General features: G+C 32.8%; 1 protein-coding gene across 2 annotated transcripts in view; it reads right to left on the bottom strand.

The window, feature by feature from the left end:
• LOC135141954 (homeotic protein empty spiracles-like) overlaps positions 1-22,589 on the bottom strand; it is a 49,727-nt gene that overhangs the window by 3,627 nt on the left and 23,511 nt on the right. The window contains exons 2-3 of one of the 2 annotated variants that reach the window (XM_064073579.1): positions 12,488-12,660; positions 3,996-4,462 (exon numbers count right to left, since the gene is read on the bottom strand). In XM_064073579.1, coding sequence (XP_063929649.1) covers positions 4,259-4,462; positions 12,488-12,660 — 377 coding nt within the window. In that variant the 3' untranslated portion in view covers positions 3,996-4,258. Of the gene's footprint in view, positions 1-3,995; positions 4,463-12,487; positions 12,661-22,589 lie in introns of those variants that run through there. The other variant, XM_064073571.1, reaches the window with a different exon arrangement.

The following is a 22,589-nucleotide window of genomic DNA, read 5'->3' as shown; positions in this document are numbered from 1 at the left end:
CAGTGGCGTAAATAACATTCCTAAAGCTTTTTTGACTTGAATTTTTCAATTCTTCATTTCTTCATTTTTTTGTTTCTTCAATTTTCGATTTGTAATTTTTCTACTTTTAAATTTTCAATTTTTCAACTTCCCAACTTTTGCATTTTTTAATTTTTAGATTTTGCAATTTTTCCATTTAAAATTTATAATTTTTCAATTTTTCGATTCTCTAATTTTTCATTTCTTCAAATTTTCGATTTACAGCTTTTCGTTTCGGTCTTTCATTTTATTTATTTTTTTGAATTTTTCGGTTTTTCAATTTTTGATAGATTTTTCAGTTTCTCAACTTGTTAAGTTTTCGTTTTTGCCATTTTTGATTTGCAATTTTTCTAGTTTTCATTTTAAGTAGATTTGTATCTAATACATAATACTTATTATTTTTTCAAAAATTAAAAACCACTGCCTGTTGAATTATGTTGGTACCAAATAAAACTCCTTTAAGGTTTATTTTTACACTGGCCAGTTGGTAATATAAAAAACTTCAAAACTTGAAATTTCATGACAAAAATGTCAAAATAAGAGTATATTTCTCACGAGTTTAATACTATACTTTTTCTGCTCATATAATCAACAAACAAAAAATACAAAAAAAATCAAGAATTATTTTTATTAACATATTATTATTATATTACTTTACTTATTGAACTTTATTAAATTATTTTTCGATTTTTCAATTTTTCAACTTTTCGGCTCAAAAAAACGGAAAAATCGTAAAATTGTGCAAATTAAAAAACGAAAAATTATAAAATGTAAAAATTGGAAATCAAGAACTTGAAAAATTGAAGAAACGAAAAACTGAAAGATCAAAATATTGAGAAACTTAAAAGTCGAAAACTGCAAAATCGAGGAAACAAAATATTGTAAAATCGAAATACAGAAAATTAAAAAACATCAATGTCGGATGATTGAGGAATTCAAAGAGTTCAAAATCCATGAATTAAAAAATCAAACATTGAAAATTTGAAGAATGAATAAACTAATTTTTCGTTTATTCAATTCTTCAAATTTTCAATCTTTCTTCGATCTTTCAGTGTTACAGTTTTTCGACATTTTAATTTTGACGATTCTCCAATTTTTCGACCTTACAATTTTTGGGTTTTCTCATTTTTCGATTCGATTCGTTTTTCCATCTTTCCAATTTTTCGACCCATTAATTGTTTTCTCTTTTTAAGTTTATCGATGTCTCCGTTTTTCGTTTTTTCAGTTTACCAATCTTTCGATTTTTTCCGTTTATTGTTTTTCGAATTTTAATTTTTCAATTTTTTATTTTTTCGAATAAAAAATGGAAAAATTGCAAAACTAAAATTGAAAAATCCAAAAACTGGAAATCAAGAACTTGAAAACTGAAGAAGTAAAGAATTGAAGAATCCAACGATAAAAATTGAGAAACTTGACCGAAAAACTGCAAAATCGAAATGCTGCAAATTAAATTATCTGAGAATCGAGGAATTAAAAAATCAAAGATCGTAAATTTGAAGAACTGAATAAACGAAAAATTATAAAATTGAAAGAAACATTTAAAAAATAAAGGAAATGAAAAAAATGAGAAATTGTGGGAGAAAATCGAGGAAATGAAAATTAAAAAATCAGGAAAACGAAAATATAAATCAAGAAGTTGCAGTTTTTCGACTATAATTTTGACGATTCTCCAATTTTTCGATTTTACAATTTTTGAGTTTCCTCATTTTTCGATTCGATTCGTTTTCCTATCTTTCCAATTTTTCGATCCATTAATTTTTTTCTATTTTTAAGTTTATCGATGTCTCCATTTTTCGTTTTTTCAGTTTACCAATGTTGCGATTCTTTCCGTTTATTGTTTTTCGAATTTTAATTTTTCAGTTTTTTATTTTTTCGAACAAAAAGGGGAAAAATTGCAAAACCGAAATTAAAAAATCCAAAATGAAAAAACGAAAAAGTAGGAAATGAAAATTTTGAAAAATCTGAAAACTGGAAATCAAGAACTTGAAAAATTGAAGAAACAAAAAACTTGAAAAATCCAACGATTAAAAACTGAGAAAGTTAAAAACCGAAATACTGCAAATTAAATCATCTGGTGATAATCGAGGATCGTAAATTTGAAGAACTGAATAAACGAAAAATTATAAAATCGAAAGAACATTGAAAAAGTAAAGGAAATGAAAAAACTAGAAATTGTGAGAGAAAATCGAGGAAATGAAAATTTAAAAAATCGGGAAAACGGAAAATAAAAATCAAGAGCTTCAAAATCGAGGAAACGACAATTGTAAAGAAAAAAATAAAAAATCGAAAAACAGAAAAATCGAAAAAATAGTACCGGAAAATTGTAAAATTAACAAATTGCAATTCGAAAAATCGAACACACGAAAAAATGAAATATTTGGAAGAAAAACAAAATTGCGAAAACGAATCCGAAACACTGAAAAATGGAAAAAATGAAAAAACAAAAAATTGTGATATCAAAAAATTGTTAAATCAAAGAAAAGGAAAAACGAAAGATTTTTCATAAAATTGTAAGTTTTGAGATGCAGTGTAATACTAATAATAAAAGTACTGTATGCCTAAATTTTCATGAAAATGAAGCTAGTCATTCTTGACTTAATCAATACAATATACTGCCTCATTTTTAAGTCACCCTGTATAAGTAATTCTGAAAACTATTATAAACCACAAGTCTATAGAGTCGTAATATTTTGCATATTTCAGAGAGGATTTATTCGGCAAAATTTTGTAATGACGCCATCAATTTTCTGGGAGAGGATTAACGAAAAAATTTAACGATTTGCCGTGATTACGATAATCTTAAAACGTTTGGAATATTTCAGAGCATGCAATTTTGATTTTTTTTTTTTTCAAAAATCTGGATGTTTAGGGTAAAAACTGAATACGAACGTCCTCAATTTTTGGTTGGCGGTTTATCATCTACATGATATTATAAGTACATCCCACAATTTGACAACGATAGGTCCGAAGATTATCTGTCTATAATAAAAATCCGGACAGACGACAGACAGACAGACACGCGGAAACGGTACACCTATTTCTTCGTATTCTATCGACTAAAAGAAATATGTACGAAAAAAACTAAGGTGGTGAATTTTACCCAACGATTGTATTATTACTCCGCTGTTTGTAAATGCGTTGGTGAATTTTACCCAAGAGCATTTAGAATTACTTTCCAAAAAAATAATATTCACGCAAAAGATAAATTTACATTAACAATAGGAGTAGAAAATTTGACTCCTATTTTTGATGTAATTTTTTCCAAAAATTATTTACAGTCTACGTATAACGTACAAAATTTTATCTGCGACTTAAAAACATCAAAACTAAGTTAAATAAATGCAAAATAACAACTAGTGGAATAAGTTATTACTGCCTTAGATATGACGACGATATATATATTGTCATCGCAAAAGTGCCCATACTTCAGCAACTTGTATTCTATGTAAGTCGTTTTAGTGGCGTCATGCCTCCACAAGGAATAGTAATCTGTTCTAAATTCAGTTGACAATTGTAAAGTAGGTAAACCAGACTTCGGCAAGTATGTGACCAGATTTCCAAGAATCCCACAATTACAAATTGCCTCGATCATACAAGAGGTGATAATAAGAACATTTTTCTTTCGATGGTTTTAGTATGGGATCTTCGTCGATTCTGACTTTTTTTGTTATTTTAATGGCGAATTTCGTTCGAAGCGCTCCCGCGGCAACGCTCCGATCGAATCAATTTTCTCAATTTACAACCACCATAACTCCACCTCCCCCGCGAGCCTCGTCTCTCCCACCCCCATTATCCGCCCACTTCCCGTTACTTGCAAGTGCAGAATTGAAATGAATTAATTATTTAATAATATGGTCGGTCCTGTATGCATTTTTATCCTTTCGATTCGAGAAAGATTAGCAAGCAATAAGCCTCCGATCCCACTTGTGATAAAAACGGCTTCGTCCAGACCATCCCATCCCGCTCTTCTGATTAATCATACCATTAATAATTTAAATCAGGCTCTATTTATCAGTGGAATAAAAATCTCCCGTTTAACTCATCCAGAACTGTCAACTGACAATGAGATTAGCTTCGATGATTATACACGGCACGGTCGATAGGACGTGCGCACGCACTGGGATAAACTATCAATTTCACACGCCGGTGGAGAATTAGCATGAGAAAGGACAGCCATTAGGGGGCTATTGTCGACCCTCGGGAACTCTCATTGGACGTCGGGATGAAGAGGGAAGACGGACTAAGAAGATGGCGCTGGGAAATCTTTGTAGAAGGACCCCAAGGAAGTGCGTGCCCGAAATTTCGTAGCTTTATTCGAGCTTTTAGTTTCTTGATTGTCCTCCGTCTTGGAAAATGAAAGTTCAGAAGATGCATCATTTCTTGCAGACGGAATGGAGGAAGTCCAGCGAGTAGAATTCAAACCGTTCTTGCGATGTTCGTGCACCTAAAGAAAATCGTGAGAAATTAGCAAACTGAAGACGACAATTGTCATGGGAGGTTGCGATGACGACCGAAGACCAATTGCTACGTGTGACATTTTGTCGTTTTGCTTGCTTTTGTCGAGATGTCGAAGGTAATAATAATAGTAGTAATGACAGCGGTCCAAGAAAATTATATGAATTTGATAATTCTGAAGGAGTTTTCGCTGTCTTGATTCTCCTCCCCTCGGTGACTGGATTTCGTGAAGATGCGTTGGTGTGTCCAGACGCAGTAGAGGGAGTCCGTCGTGTGGAATTTGCGTCGTTCTTGCGTCGTGGCTGCGCCCAAAGGAAACGGTGGAAAATTAGCAGAGCTCCGCTAATCCGCGCTCGAAATTGCTCGCAATAAAGCGCGCTAAGAGATTAAAAAGCGAGCCGACGTCGGTCGTTATTATTTTAAGCGTTCGCCCGGCATTCGTGTGTTTGTGCTCGTAATTGAAAACGTGTGGGTCGGAGTTTTCTGCGCTTATTTTAATGAAATGTAAACAATACATATGCGTGTCGGATGGATTATATTTGAGTTTTTAATCGTTTTCATGTATAATCAATTAAAAGACCCACACTCGTATGCGGGATTTTTTATTTCGTTATAAACCCGGGTAAAATATTGGGACTGTCGTATTTATGCGCGGTGGGAGGGGCTTGGGGCGGGCCCGGCTTAAATAGAAACGCAGGTATCCCTTGCGTTTTGGCGAACCTAATCGCATCATCAGGGCATTTGCATAAATGGGAGTGCATGGAATTAGTAGCGCGGAGCGGTTTGCCGACGGAAGAATTATCCGGGAAATTACATATAGTTGTAGGGTTTACAATATAATTGTTGGAAATGTGGTGTGCAATGTGTTGCAAGATTTCAAGTAGGAATTGTGTGTGTTTGCACGTCTGAAAAGGCTATTGTTATTCAAAAGCAAAAGCATTGCCGATTATATCGATCATATACGCCAACTATGAATTCTCATTATGGCGCCATGATTTCAATTGAGCGCGTCTTTCGAAAATGACCTATTATGCCCCACTGAAATTTATAGTTGTTTATCTGCGGCTACGGGGCGACTCCTGAACTGATTACTTGCATTACGAGAATCGTCAAAACAGATTAACAAGGAAATTTAACGTTGATAATAACATTCAGCTGTTTCGAGTGGAAATAAAACCACGCTTTTTTTGCACTGTATAACGAATGACTTTGTTTATGTGAAAATTAGTAATAAAATGATGTAATAATAAATACTAATTACTTTTATTGCAATTTTCACTTATTTTTAATAGCCTCGTTATTCATTAACACAACACACTGCGCAGGAGGCAAAGAAAAATTAAAATTGCCCTGAAATAGTTACACAACAAAAAACGATACATTCGAAAATTGACTTGATTAAAAAAAGCAATATGAAACGGCCGACGTTACGTGAATGATGAAACAATGAAAGAACACGGTCATGAAATATTCCTCCCTTTAAGTTTTATGTCACTAGGAGAATCAAATGATGTTCAAAAAATATGCCAAAAAGAAGAACATAATTTGTAAGTTATAGGTATATCATGCAATCAAATTCATAATAGATTTATATTATTAACTAAAATTAGAAGGAGCAAGTTTTCTCTGGCTAAAAATTCATTAACAGTGAAATTTATTGTACTGTCGCGCCCATAGAAAACTGGATCATTAGGTTTGACACACACTTCCAAATTGTGAAAAAATTTTGGGTTTATTCGATGTTGGTTTTTTATTTTAGCAAATCAAATAATTTCGAAGTCACCGTCCCATTCTTCAATCCAAGTTGCTATTATAATATTAAAATAATAATAATAATAACTCAAACTTTGATACGCCAAAGTGGTCCAGTTTTCTCTGCCGCGACTGTAGCATTTGATAAAGGAAATCTAACTTGTCTAACTATCATACTGAGTGACTGAATCATAACCTCATTTTAAAAGAAGTCTTTAAACTACAAAAAACTGCCAAATTGTGCTAACAATTCCGGAGAAAAATGTTATTCATTTATTCATAACATTTGGAGGAAACAATAAATCCCAAAATGCTACACTCAACACTTCAATCTAAATAGCCAGAGATAACCAGAGTATTTAAAGAAAACAAGATCTAGAAATTTACATTCTTTAATAACACAGTCACACTATATTTTTCTGTTCCGTAAGTCCAACACAAATTAGGGTTCCCAGACAAGTGATTGAAAGAATAACTTGATAACTTTTTAGTAACATTTTTCTCACGTTTCTTTACCCACATTGTTTAAATTTGTTATCTTAATTTTTTACCTGGCCTAATTTGTGGCTATCAGCTAACGGAAACATTTTATGATAAATTTAAGTTTCCACAATTTGAAAATTACAAATTGTATAAAGTTGTACCGAAAGCTCAAATTTTTGTTTACTACCCACCTTTAGGGCCGGTTGCATAAACGCAAATCAAATTTAATCTCTGATTAAGAACAATTGTAACTATGATAATAACAATCGTTACTATGGAGTTAATCAGAGATTAAATTTGATTTGCGTTTATGCAACCGACCCTTAATGTTGAATTAAGTGTATTTAACCGTTATATATTGTAATCGTCACCGAATTCAAGTTAGCTAACAGAAAATCTTTAAAAAGGAGTGTCGGATTGTGCCACCAAATATAAATTTTGATGATTCCAAAAGCATTGTTTGTTATTTCAATTCAATAATTCTAGTCTGAATGACTCGTGTTTAAAAATTGGATTATTGGACGTTTTAGATGAAATTTCTAAACCGAAATCAGTAGAAAGTAAAATGCTACGTTTCATCCCGATTTTTCTTTTCATCAATTTAAGCTTTTTTACCAGTTTTTTAATCTATTTTAAGATAGTGCATCATTTTTTTTTAATCAAACAGGCCAATTTTGACGTTGAAGTCATTTATGATTTTTAATGTTTTTTAATTAATAATTTTGTAGAACAAATGTTTCTTAAATTTTTAGAACTACATACTCTATGTATGTGTAATTTAGAATCCGTGGTGAGTTTTTACCCTACACATCGGGATTTTTGGGAAAACATTCAAAATTGTATTTTACCAAATTTGTTCGTTTAAGACGGTCCCAAAAGATTATGACGTCAACTTAGAATTTTGCCTAACAAATGTTTTCTAAATTTTATAAAATAGCATATTCCTGCATGTTTGATTTATGAAGCCGTGTTGAATATTTACTCTTAGTGTCCAGATTTTTGGAAAAAAATCAACATTGTGTAACAATACTTTACAATTTAAATTTAATCAAAATTTCTCCGTCATCTTAAATTTTTACCGAATTTCTTCATATTTATAAGTGTTTTGTGGAGAAAAAACTTCCAAGACAACATCATTTTTTCAAAAGGCCATGTCGCCAGCAAAACTGAAAATAATAATAGTAATAATACTTCTCAAACAACGTCTGTATACAACACCACAGGGCCCGACTTTATAAATTTCCCGGTAGACTCCCATGTCCTCAATCCGACACTGTTAAAAAGTATTCTTTGTTTTTTTAATTTACTTTGTCTCTTTATCCATTTTTTCATAACGAAGAAATTACGTCGAAACGTTATAGTATAGAATAAAGAAAAATTAACCCAATAAACATGAGGAGAAATATAACAATTATATAATACAGAATTTCATTGTTAATCCAAAAACGGAAACCATACAAACCCCTGTGGAAATATTTGAACATAAATAAGAACACAATCCTTGATTCTGATTGCATTTGAAAACTTTAAAAATCCATCAGTTAATTAATTTAAGTAAAAGTGATTTATTAACGGTATACAAAATGCAATTGCATTGATTGCATTATTGTTGAGGCATAATTTAATGCAGTTCTCCAAACTTTTTTAATATTGTTTTTTTAAAGAATGTTTACAATTTTGTTTTCAAAGTCTTCAAAGAAAAGGCGTTTTAAAGAAAATATCTTAATATGTGCTAACGGTGTAGTCGAATTTCAGCATTTTATATTTAAAAATTCTATAAAAAGATAGGAAGCAATGAGTCTTCAATGAAACACCTTGTATACATATTTTTAATTTTATTTATGTACCTAGATAATGAGTTGACATTCCATATTTCTCTAAAAATTGCTTGTAAAAAATGTTCAGTGTACAATGTGTTCCAGATAAAGTTCCTTGGCCTCTTGACAACGGATAGAGGTATTAAAATTCTGTAAACCCCATTGTTGTTAGTTTGAACAGGTGGAGGGATGATATAAAAATACTTCAATATTTTACATTTTCAGTCAGATAAAAAAAATAAAGTTATAATACAAAAAATTGAAGTTGAATGAAATAAAGTAGTAGAACCAGTTTATTTTACAAAAAATTAGTAAAATCTGTCGACGTTCACCGTCACAAAGCTTCTTATTAGTTCGCGATTAATCACGTTTATCACATTTTGAAAAGGCTCAATCACCGCAACAATAAATCTAAGGACCTTATATCAGGGTTGCGAGCTGGCCATTGAGCATGTTTTTTTGACTTAAAAAATTTAACCAAAGAAATAATGCAGTAGTCTAAAATTTCTGAGATATTAAACAATTGGGTTTCAATATCTACATTGACGTTAATATCTTCTGATGTTTGAAAAATGTTCTGTAGCTTTGTTGGCCATTACGCTTGCGTCAGCCGTTTGAAGTTCGCTTCTAACGTATGCGTCATGGCGAACTAGAGCAGAAATTTTAAAAATCACACGGTAGTTTACTGGCCTCTGATGATGCTCCCCATAACATAATGCCGTAAGTGGCTACACTATGGAAATTTGCAAAATATGTTAGCTTGGCGGCTTCATGACATGTTATTTTTCTCACTCTCCTTAGGCAATAATATAATGCAGCAAATTTTACAATTTCTAAATTTTCAGCTTATTATTTTCTTTGTCTTTTCCACCATTGTCTTCTGTTCTCCTTTGCGTTTTATTAAGCAAGAAGTGTCGTCACTTAGAGGCTGTTACGTTTTCAAGTTGATCGTTGACATTTATAGGAACAGTATCGGTCCCAGGACTGATCCTTGGGGCACAGCATCATTGACTTGATGACTTTTTGAAGTCACTCTTTATTTCTACATTTGGCTTCTGTTTCCAATATGATATCAGTTTTTACTGTGTCTTTATTGCCGTGGCTTTCCATAATTTTTTCAAAGAATTGAAGCAGAGCAAGTATTATTTCTGTCTCTGTGGTGACTGGTACTAAACATTTTATTCTTATGAAAATATTTTACTAGTCTTCTTTCGATTGCAACTTCAATAATTTTAGATAGATTAGGTAGCACCCAAACAATCTTCAAGTTTAATGTAGTTTTCTTTTATTTCCTTAGCCGTTTTCGCTCCAATCGTAGAGAAATGGTTGTTGAGTTTATCTGAAGAGATTATAGTGCTAATTTTTCCTTTCTTCTTGCTTGATTAAGAGTACTTCTTTGTTGAAAATAATCCAGATTATTTTTTTTTTTTGTATTTTTGACAATCTGACATCCTTCTGGGTTCATCTTTTTATTGTCTGTATATCTAATAAACATTTTTCTGATTTATCATACTTTTTGAGTTTCTTTATTGTGTCTAGAATCTCAAGTATAGGTAATCGTCTTGTTTTTAAATTTTTTTGTTTGCCAAACGTTTTGGTTTTTAGAATGACTATTTCAGTGAGTATTTTCTTTTCTACTTTTGGAAAATGATTTTCAAATAAATGCAGAAATTGATGGTGGAAGTACGTGTAAGCAGTTCTCGCAGACTTGTCTTCGAATTCAATCCAGCTAATTTGGCTTAATGTTATTTTAAAACTGTGCATTCTAAATTCTGTTATTTTCCTGTATTTAGAATTTAGATATATAGTTAAAACTATTACAACACATGAGTGTTTTACGTAACTTAATTATATCAAAATACCTTAAAAATATATATTTGGAATGTGCCAAATTAAGCTTCTTCCTTCAATCTAAAAACAATGGCGTTTACAAAATTTCAATATCTCGTTCTCAATAAGATATAAGGCCGTGGAATTTTGTACCTGTTTACAAGCTCCGTACAGAGTGAGTCATTAGGGGCGGCTGGTGCCAGGGGGCACGAAGGTGCGTGCCCCCCCAATATTACGAAGTCTACAAACACAGTGAACATAGCAAAATAGTAATTTCCAATAGTTAAAAAATTATTCGGAAGTTTGTGTCATTCATAATTATCAAAACTATTCTTTTAAGTCGCTCCATTGTATCAAATATATCAAAACTTACATCTAAAGATACTGTATCTCGATAAAAACGGAGACCCAGTCGTGACTTATTTACACTTTTTATTTACACCGTTGCCATGGAAACCGCGCCTTTAGTCGTCGTATTCGGCTGGAATCGGGTCAGATTTGAAATAGTGACCGCTAGCAGTATTTCAAATACGTTTGCGCTAGTGAAATTGTTTGATTTTAAATAAAAATAATTAATTCAGTTGAATATTTAATAAAAAATTGTTCTGTCTTACGACCACAAAATTGTAGTGAAAATTTTAGGGAGAGTCGCCCCCGATTTATTAATAAAAAAAATATTCATGGCATAACGAGAGAATTTCATATATATTTTAATAGACATAACATGTATGCTAAATTTTTGTGCAGGTGCGTTTGTGAAAAAAATAATACATATATTAATAATAATAACAATAATAATAAGTTCGTAAGTTTCTCGAACAGTCGGATCATGTCAGTCAGATTAGATTAGCACCAGTAGGTCAGAGTAGTGTAGGTCACTTTCCAAGTGATGCGCGGATAAATGGTCAGTAGTTACGCTAGACTTTTGGGGATGGGGTGAGATTAGAGAATAATAGCAGACTAATTTGTATGCTGTAATTCTAGAATCTCGAAAGTTGTTTTGTTAATCTAATCAATGCATATCATTACTTGGTTTTAATACCCGTAATGATAGAAGTCTTGCCTGAATGCCGGTCATTTCCGGGTCAGTGGTGGGTCGTCATTATAATATTTATTCCTACGGGTAACACCCAATTACAGGAATAATATCAAACTGACTAAACCAATTCATGACAGCAACTAAAAAGTATAATTATTGAAAAAACAAAAGTATCTATAGCTAGTTAAACATTAACCCAAATTTACATATTGTTTTGTTTTGTGTATATCTTCAGTAATGACTAGTAAGTTAAAAAAGGTATGTGGAAAAACACTTGCAAAAAAGTGACTACTATACAGCGTGTTTATAGAAATTATAAAATTTATTTTTTAAGTTGTACCTATTTTCTACAGGGTCTTAGTAAATGATTATTACAAAAGGTAAAATCATCACCGTTTTATTTCATGTTGCTTTCATAAGATTTAGTTCACAATGAAAATAACCGCTCGACGCGCTACAATGATCCTCTCTTGGCTTATGCAGGTCATGTGCATCCAACAAACCATTAAAATATCATTAAATGTTTTGCACAACTAAAAAAAAAAAATGAAATCTGGTTTACTAAATTATTAAGATTAAGAACCAATTAATTATGAATATTTAACAGCTATAACCATAATAACTTTCAATTTTAAATCGGATCGTCTACTCACACCAGAATGTAAATAATAATTAAAATTTCTAGATATGCATTAATGATTTTTAAAAATGTTCATTGTCTTCCACGGAACATGGTCTGACCTGACCTAACTTGACCGCGCCGAAAACAATAAAGAAACCCGGTGATTTCCACATCCAGAGTCCTAATGAATTCATCACTGATACAGATCTAGTCAGTCAACACTATAGTTTTAAGAAATGTTTTTTTTAAGCATCGAATTAACACGGCGTTTAAATTTTGCAAAAAAGCTGTAATACATAAACATCCAACCTATAATTTGCAAATTTGCGGCGGAGCGAGTTTTTTGCCAAAAATTACATACAATTAACCGTTAACATATGTTAATTTGGTGCTACTAAAATGAAGCAATTAGTAACGGCAAAAATGGTCACTTTTTGGTCGCCGCTCTGTGGACTCGAAACCGAACCATACCTGAGTTTCCGTCAGTGATAACGATTGTGCTAGTTGCTTCCGTTCGGCACCTACTACGTAGTGGTTCTTCTCGAAAGCGTGCTCTAGTTTGAGCAGCTGCGACGGACTGAACGCCGTCCGTATTCTCTTTGGTTTCCTGAAGGGCTGGAGGAGGAAGCCCGGTATGTCCGGTCCTGTAACAAACACACCAACTAATTAGTCGCGATAACCGTAATTCCATCAATTCGTACAAATTATTTTTTCCTAAATTATTTACAAGGTAAGAACGTGGTAGCTGCCACCTTTCCACTATAATTATCACCGGCGATTTGCATAAATTTTAAAGTGAAATTGCGGCCATTACACGTGATCGAAAATTTGCATGACATCTGGCATCAAACACAACCGACTCTCTAACAGAAATTTAACAATACGTCCACTATTAATAATGCAATGAACTTGATTTTATTCCGATCTTATGGGAGAAATATTCTCGGTTCAAGTTCAATAAACATGCGTACGAACGGGTCAGGCTAATTATCTGTTACATATTGCTTACAACACAATTATGTCATGTCGAGGCGACTCGTTAAACTTTCCTATTTCTAATAAAATACCGAATTTATTGACCATCACGATTTTTATGCGAATTTCAGGTGTACAGGCGATAAAAACATAAAAACGAAAATTCCTGAATATTTATCACTTTATGTGTATGGTAATCAGACTAAATTATAATTTTCTCGAACAAAGACCCGGCTAATGAGAGTGAACGTCCAACTCTTAAATTATCATCGCCGAGCTACGAGATACTTTTAAGAACAGGCATTAGATGTTGAAAGGGTGTTTACATTTAATTGAACAACGCATTAGAATCCTGGTGAAAGCGGGCAATTTATAAATATCGCGAGCTCAGAGGCGCCGAATGGAAGGGTGAAAATTGTAGTAATTGCCGCGAGATTAGCGGGCAACTGGCTCTTGACCCCCACGCCACAAAGAAAATTTCCGATTAGAACAACTGTATTTCCTGTTTTTAATACGCGCCTTATTTATTTAAATAGATTATAAATAGACCGTGGCCTGGAGGCTACCCTTGGGCGCATTCTGCTTCTGATCACTTGCTAGCCACTTAGATATTTTCGCCAATATTTCAACAGCTGCCTTTAATAATAATAATAATAATGTAATCAATAGTAAACAAATACAGATAAACATACATAAATGAGTTCAATAAATTCACAATTTAACAATAAACAAAATATTGTTTAACTTATTAAATTATCAATCCCGCAAATATTTTTTTTAAACCGCGTTTAATTTAGTTACATCGTAAACAACAGTAATTCGTTTTCCCGTGACCACCAAATGCATTTAATTACAATACAGATTAATGTTGAACGTAATCGTGCGACTGACACTTAAATGTTTGTAAATAATTTATGCAAAAGACGTCACTGCGTGCTAGTACCAGATCACTAAACTAGCGGCTATAATTCCAGTGAAAATATAATCTATATAAAAAGCGAGGATCTAGAATCCCCACATTCCGCCCATTCGCGCCGCCTCTGATCGTAACTGCCGAGCGCCTAAATGTGCGCGCCGTAAATATTTGTCCCGAATTGCATTAAATTTAAAATTTATTAGACAAGTGGACGGTAAAAAAGCGTGAAAGTTATTATAAAATAGCCCCGGCTAAGTAAGATTAAAATCAAACATCCTGAAACGAAAATAAAATCCAAGTAGACTCACTCAAAACATAAACATGATTTTATAAATTCGTCGATGGTATCGTGGAAAATAATAATTACTAAAAGTTGAAAGTTTCGAGAGCTGAAATCTGGTGATAAGTCGGCACGTAATAAAAATAACGCAGCGCCTGAAAATGGGTAAGGCTGAAATATTATCGCTTGAATATTCAAATTTATTGACGTAATCTCATCACACGACTGAAATTTTTAACGCGTTTCCTGTGTTTACATGGAAATGGCTTTATTAGGAATAGTATTAAAATTAATTAGGGCGAAGTTTCGACGGAACAAAGAGTTATACGGTGGGCGGAGTTGGTGGTAATTGAGTTTGAGGTTTTGATGGTGTTTGTTGAAGGTAACACGAGTTGAAAATTGTGGAGATGGTTATCAGTGAGAAAGTGGTTTATTCTGTGGATGCGGTGTTGAAGTTATGTGTGGACTAATGTGCTAATTACTGGTAGAGTAATAAAGGAAGAAATTAACACCGGTGTCCAGCTGGTCACACTTCAAATGAGTTGAAAATTAAAATTGAGCTGAATTTTATGGAAATTTTACGTGAGTTTCACATTAAGCTTTTAATATCTTAAGCACATAAGTGGTTTTTTACGAACCGTATCACTGCTTGCTCTAAATGCAACCAGTAATTCTTCCTAAAATCTATCTGAGCTAAGATCACTAAAAACTGTATTACGATTTAACGTTGAAATTACAAAACCAAATGTTTAAAATTTTCAATTATAAAAAAATGCATTTACATTTTGCCTTTTTGTTTTAATATGTGTATATTTCTTTCCACAACAAGAAACTTAAAACATGTTAAAAATGGTAAATTTGTATAGGGAAATATCGATTTTGCAATTAAGCCCCGCCCCTCGGTCTGACAACGAATGAAAAATTTATTACGGCAAAAAATCGACACGGATGGGTGGGGCTTCTCTTTTGGTTTTCTTTTTTAATTAAAACATTTAGTTTTCTTTGTATAATACGATTACGTAATTTCTTGTAGAAAAATAAGGATTTTTCAATTAAGCTCCGCCCCTCGGCTTACGACGAATAAAAAAAATCATCAGAATTGAGATAGGGCTGGTTGGCGGGTTTATTTTTACCTTTTTTTTTTTCTTAATATTCATAGCCATATTTTCATAACAAGAAACTTGAAAGATGGTTAAAATGGTTTTTGCAAGGAAATCGATATTTCCTTATACAAATTTTCCATTTTTGTAACATATTTTGTTTCATGTTGTGAAAAGAAGTCTACACATATTAAAACAAAAAGGCAAAATTTAAGACCACCCGCCCGCCCTATCTCAATTGTGATTAATAAAATTCTTTTTATTCGCCGTGAACCAAGGGGATGGAACTTAATTTCAATATACATATCTACATATTTCTTTACAAGAAATTAAAAACATGTTTTTTAGTATGGTGTTGTTCAAAGAATACTACGCATATTAAGAAAGAAAGGCAAAATATAAACCCCGCCCACCCACCCCATCTTAATTGTGATGATTTTTTAATTCTTAGAAATTTAAAACACGTTTAAAATGGTAAATTTTTGTAAGGAAATATGGATTTTGCAATTAGGCTCCGCCTCTAGGTCTGGCAACGAATGAAAACTTCATTACTATTTAGATCAGGGCAGGTATGGGTGAGGTTTAATCTTTGCCTTTAATTTTTTCTTAATATATTCTGCTCAAACAAATGTGTTGCATGGTAATTTCTTGTAGAGAAATCATAAGAAATTTTGCGTTTAAATTCTAAAAAAATCGCGACAATTAAAAAAAAATCATCACAATCGAGATGGGGCTGGTGGGCGGGGCTCATATTTTGCCTTTTTTTCTTCATATACATAGCCATCTTTTCATAACAAGAAACTTACAACATGTTTAAAATGTAGACAAATATGGATCTTGCAATTAATGCCCGCCCCTCGATCTGACAACGAATGAAAAATTCATCACAATTGAGAATCGAGATCGGGGTGGGAATGGGTGGGGCCTAATATTTGGGTTTTTTTTTTCTTAATATACATAGTATTCTTTGAACAACACGATACTCAAAAACATGTTTTTAATTTCTCGCAGAGAACTAATAAGGATTTTGCATTTAAGCTTCGTCCCCTTGGCTCACGACGAATAAAAAAAATCATCACAATTGAGATAGGGCGGGTGAGCGGGGCTACATTTTGCCTTTTTTTCTTAGTTTGTGTAGACTTATTTCGACAACAAGAAACTTAAAACATGTCTAAAATGGTAAATTTTTGAAGTAATCAATTTAAATCCTCCACTTTTCTTCTACAACCCCTTTAAATATGGCAAAAGTTGAACATCAAATTTACTATTAACGGCAACTTGGCAACTGAGTTTATAAATGACAATTTTCAGCTCTAAAAGCAACTGCAACAGGAAGTTTATAAATCCCACTGCTAACGTCATCAAAAAAAGATGTTCATGGAATATTTCCAAATCTTACAAAAATCTACGATGAATTTTCTGCGGAGAAAATAATTTTGGAAATTTTAGGCGACTAAACAATCTTTCCATTTTATCAATTGAAAAAGAGAGGAAAGTAAATTTTGATATCGTCATAGAATATTCTGCCAAAATAAAGACCCGTAAGCACGTTTAGTAGCTTTATTTTCTCCGATTTACGATTTCAGAAATATGTATGTATAGAAAAATTGTTTAGGTATAGTGGAAATTTAAAAGGAAATATTCTTTAATAAACGTCTGTTTAATAATTTTTTGGCATGACGTCACCAACTTAGCGGAAGGGATGAACAAATAAAATTGAATTGACATTCTGCACTCACTAAATGAAAAATGTTTAAGGGGAATATAAATATTAACCACATAGATAGAACAAAAGGGATTAAAATTTTACTGAAGAAAATAATACCTATAGGATATATTGAAAAATGAAGGGTCCGTGGATACTCCAGTGCTCTTAAATCGATAATGAGAAGAAGTACTGGTGAAAGTAATATACTGGATGGTAACTATAACAAGAAAAAATATGAAAGTGCAGAAGAAAGTAGTGAATAACAGTTTTGTGTGCACGCAAGACATTTCCTAAATTAAATCGGAACAGAAATAAACCTAACAACGGATCAGATGACGCAATAAAGTTAAAGAAGCCAAAAATAGCAAGACAAGTGAAAACTTCGCAAAAGCAAAAAATCTATAATAAACATTTTAGAAACAAAAAACCAAAATCCCGTATTTATATCTAAGTTTCTCACGATTTTTTCCACACAACATAATTAACCCGTCAAACGCCTCCAAAATCAGCACACTCTTGTTACACTAATACATAATAGCTCCCTCCTTAATTTCCTAATGAACCCGCTTAATTCACCTGTCAACCGTTTAATTTGACATTTATACATGAAAACTTTCACTAAATCACCAACCCAAACCGACCAATTTAAAGACACTTCACAACGAGCCCACCAACTTCGTCGGGTCTGGTCCTACACCCAATTATCGCCCAACGCAACACACCGATTAACTCCGAACTTTATCTCCCCGTCGAATAAAAGTGCGAATCACAGTTAAAAATCATAAGGCCTCATTTGCACTTTCGGCGTTAACGACGATAATGCAGTAATAATAAGGTGCGATATATGGTATTCAAGTTGCTAGGCGCGTTTCTCACGTAATGAACACGTTTGTGTGTGTGTGTACGTATCGTACTATCTCTGCGGCCCTAATGGCCCCCTATCACGCAAGTCCTAATTGACTTGTGAAATCGCCAACGCCGCGCACTACGTAAAAATAACGTATGGAGGTATATTACGTTCACGTTGTTTCTGCGATTGCTGGGCGGATCGATGTTTTTTTCCGAGTGGAAGTATTATCACGCTTGGTTAGAGACGATGATATGCTGAAGGAGGAAACGAACCTTGTTTTGGTCATTGCAACAAGTTGTACATCACACGGTATATTTCAAAATTTTACGTTTGAAGATAACAAAACCACAGCTAGATTTGTTAATATTGTCTAGATAGTGTAGAGTCTGCCAAATAGTGAACTCTGACTTTGTTTATTGGAAGTCACCGCTTAGGATCAACAAAGGTTCCATGAATCAGATGTGCATGAATACGTGCGTGGTTCAAGAGCTATTTGACTCAATTCATCATATTTACTGTTGATCTAGTTTCTTATTTGTCAACTGAATTATCTATACACCTACATGCAAATGACACACAAATGTGTACATCTTTTGACCCTGATGATATAAACACCGCAATCATCTTCTTACACAAGAACCTGGAATACACTTCGAAATGGTCTGTGGCAAACGGATTAACTCTTAACGAAGATAAGTGGAGGAGGCTTGTCCGTATTACATCAAGATATTGTGATTAATAGCAAAGTCATAACTCTTAACTGGTTGTGAAAAGAATCTGCGATTATGGATATTTATAACACTTTAAACATTTCAACTTCAATCAGAAAACGGGCTTTAGTTCAGAGCATGATTTTAAGTGGACTGTTGTGTGCATTTTTTTACAATATAAACAGGTTTGACCACGTTACATCAGTGTAAAACTCGTTAAATATTTTGAAATTTAAGTTTAGGTATACCTTTTAGGGTGTCCATTGTGAAATCTTAACGATAGGAGCCCCTGTTTAATTATTATTATTCTATATTTTATTTATATTCTATAAATTGCTTTAATCAGGATTTAAGAGGTGTTCGTTAATGGTACATGAGTTACTATTTGCACATCAACAAAGAGAAATGTAAATTTATAGCTTTTGGTACACGTTCTAAATGTACCATAAAGCTATGGTACATAAACCTAAATATTAAAATTAACCACAGTCTCTTATCTGATCTTTTTGAGTAAAAAGTATCTAATAAAGATTTTTATTATTATTATCACTATAAAGTAATCTATATACGGTCCAAGTTTTCCAAGCAAGGCTGGCATATATACCCTAATCTGGGTCCACTTGATTTGTAAACCCACATCTATGTAACTAAGTTTTAGAGAAGATGAAAAATCGCATCATTCATGATGTAATAGACACTTAAGAGTGATAAATGAACTCCAAGTCCGTCATAGCAGGTACTTAAATATAAAACATCCCCTGAAGCTATGACAGTCAATTGGACTGGATTTAGTGAGATCAATTGAACGTGAAGACGATATGTGTATTATAACACCATACATCATATCATCTATAATTTGTCTTTCCGCTGACTTGCAAAGTGACAGCTACTAAGCTTTCTTCAATCATACCTTAATATGCAATACTGTATACGCACTACTGCAACAGTTCGAAGCAAAGCGTGTGAGACTGGTAGCCGAAGGGATGCAGCGATCACGTGAAAGTCGCACAAACAGCCTGCGCGAACGTCGCATTTGGTCGATGTCCGGTTTCACAACATTTTACAATTTAACTTTGAAATTGCAAACCCGAATTCTGTAAAATCTGTGCTTAATTAATACATTTTAACCCAAATGCTACCGCTTAATCTTGTTATCTGAATGTACCAACAGTCGAATTCTTTGGAAGTATGATGAATATAAGTTAAGCATGTACTGAGAAATTGAGTATACATTTTTTCCGATTGGTAATCTCTGTGTACTAGAGGAATGTTATCTGCGCCACTGTATTTACTTGATTGAGGTTATCAATTATCACAAAACAAAAATCGCAAAATCATAATTAGATATAATTTTTTAACCAAGCGAACTAGATTGTACTTCAAGGGTGAAGGAAGTTCTGTCGAAACAGCCTTGCACATTTTTTTCTGTTTACCTGTTAATAGAGGCGTCTGAAAGCCCGAAATTTTACAACATTTAAAAGTATAGATAGATATAAAATTGGCTACTGGCGCCCCTGCAAAATTGAATTTGAAAGAATTTTATGGGACCCTTGTTTGTTTTGTTTTTGAAATAATCTACAAAAGTCTTGGGGAATCCTTGTCTTGTTTTTAAAGTAATTTGAAAGAATCTCGGGGCCTCTTAGTATTTTGTTTTTGAAGTACTTACTTAGTCTGAAAAAATCTTGAGGACTTCTTTTGTTTGATTTTTGAAGTAGTCTAAAAGAATCTTAGGGATCCCTTGTCTTTTTTTCAAGTAATTTAAAGAATCTCGAGGATTACTTGTATTTTGTTTTCGAAGTAGTTTGAAAGAATGCCGGGAACCCTTTTTTTTTTATTTTGAAGTAGTTTGAAAGAATCTCGAGGACTCCTTTTGTTTTGTTTTTGAAGTAATTTGAAAAACATCTCGGTGATCTCTTTTGTTCCGTTTTCAAAGTAGTTTGAAAGAATCTCGGGGACCTCATGTATCTAGTTTTTGAAGTAGTTTAAAAGAATCTCGCTTACCTCTTGTGTTTTTGAAGTATTTTAAAAGAATCTTGAAAATTCCTTTTGTTTTAGTTTTGAAGTAGTTTAAAAGAATCTCGGGGACCTCATGTGTCTAGTTTATTTTAAAAGAATCTTGAGAATTCCTTTTGTTTTAGTTTTGAAGTAGTTTGAAAGAATCTCGAGGACCTCATGTGTCTAGTTTTTCAAGTAGTTTAAAAGAATCTTGTGGTCCCCGGTTTTATTTTGTTTTCGAAGTAGCTCGAAAGAATCTCGCTTACCTCTTGTGTGTTTTTGAAGTAGTTTAAAAGAATCTTAAACACTCCGTTTGTTTTATTTTTGAAGTAATTTAAAAAAAATCTCGGTGATCTCTTTTGTTCCGTTTTAGCAATACATAGTTTGAAAAAATCTCGGGGACCTCATGTGTCTTATTTTTGAAGTAATTTAAAGAATCTCGAAGGCTCCCTATGTTTTGTTTTTGAAGTATGTAGTTTGAAAGTATCTCGGGGACCTCATGTGTCTAATTTGAGAGCTTCTTTTGTTTTTGAAGTAATTTCAAAGAATCTCGGGGACTCCTTGAGTTTTGTAGTTTGAAAGAATCTCGAAGTCTCTTTTTGTTTTGGTTTTGAAGTAGTTTAAAAGAATCGCGGGGACCTCTTATGTCTAGTTTTTGAAGTAGGTTGAAAGAATCTCGGGGATCCCTTTTGCTTTCGTTTTGAAGTAGTTTGAAAGAATCTTGAAGATTCCTTCTATTCTGTTTTTGAAGTAGTTTGAAAGAATCTCGGGGACCTCTTATGTCTAGTTTTTGAAGTAGGTTGAGTGAATCTAGGGGATTCCTTATGTTTAATTTTTGACGTAGGTTGAAAGAATCTCGGTGATGGGTTTTCTTTGGGTTTTGAAGTAGTTTGAAAGAATCTTGAGAACTCCGTTTCTTTTGTTTTTGAAGTAGTCTAAATCTAAATGAATTTTAGGGATCCCTTGTTTTGGTTTTGAAGTAATTTAAAGAATCTCGAGGACTTTCTGTGTTTTGTTTTTCAAGTATGTAGTTTGATCCCTTTTGTTTTGTTTTCGAAATAGTTCGATAGAATCTCGGGGACCTGTTGTGTCTTGTTGTTCAAGTAGTTTGAAAGAATCTCGAGGATTCCTTTTGTTTTGTTTTTAAAATAGTTTGAAAGAATCTCGTGGACGCCTTGACTTATTTTTGAAGTTACTAGAAAGAATTTTGGGGATTCCAGTTTTTGAATTATAATTTTTAGAATATTATACACCTAATTTCTATTAATAAAACAATTAAATTAACAGCGTCATTCTTCGTAATAAGGTTTAATAAATTTGAATAAGAAAGAGAAGACACAGATTCCAGCCAAGCAAGTTGTTAGAAAGCGCAATAAAAAGTCGGCGGGATGATTATAAAAAGAGATTTAATTGTGAAAGTAGAGATCTAAGATAATACGTGCAATATGAACAGAATAATTCAAAAATTTTGATAAATGGGAATACAATAGTGAAACAACTTTATACAAAAACTAAGAAAAAGAAATGAAACTAAGAAAATAATTTGCCAGTAAAAGTGTTGCAAAAAGTAAAACTTGTTTAGAAAAGGCATTCAAGAACAGTGCTTGTTATAAATGTGTATATAACAACAGAGAAGGAAATTCTTTATCGTAACATAACAGAATTATAATAACTAATGACAGCACAATCTCGCAATTGTAGTGAAAGTTGAAAAAAAACCTCTTTTTCTAAATTACGTTTATCAAGTTAACGGAAACATGTAATCGTTTAAACGCATAAAGATATTTATTTGGAAGTGCAGTGAATTTAATTGTAAAACAATAAATTATGACGGTCAGCATTGCAGGATAACGTTAATGTATAGCATAGCAGCAATTTGATAAACCACAAATCATGTGACTATATTGCAAAATAACCCACCCACACCTGAAAGAAATTTTATCACCAATTAAAGTCCATCAAAAATTTTTTCATCTTCTATGGTAATGAACCTGTCAGAGCCCACGCCGTTTCACATTTTTACATAACAATTCGAATTA

The sequence above is a fragment of the Zophobas morio genome, unplaced genomic scaffold (assembly GCF_036711695.1).
Source record: "Zophobas morio isolate AGI-343-1 ecotype UQ-CSIRO unplaced genomic scaffold, CSIRO_AGI_Zmor_V1 ptg000004l, whole genome shotgun sequence".
Taxonomy (NCBI): Eukaryota; Metazoa; Arthropoda; class Insecta; order Coleoptera; family Tenebrionidae; genus Zophobas; species Zophobas morio.
Note: the sequence above shows the minus strand (reverse complement) of the source record. Positions and strands in the feature narration are given on the sequence as shown.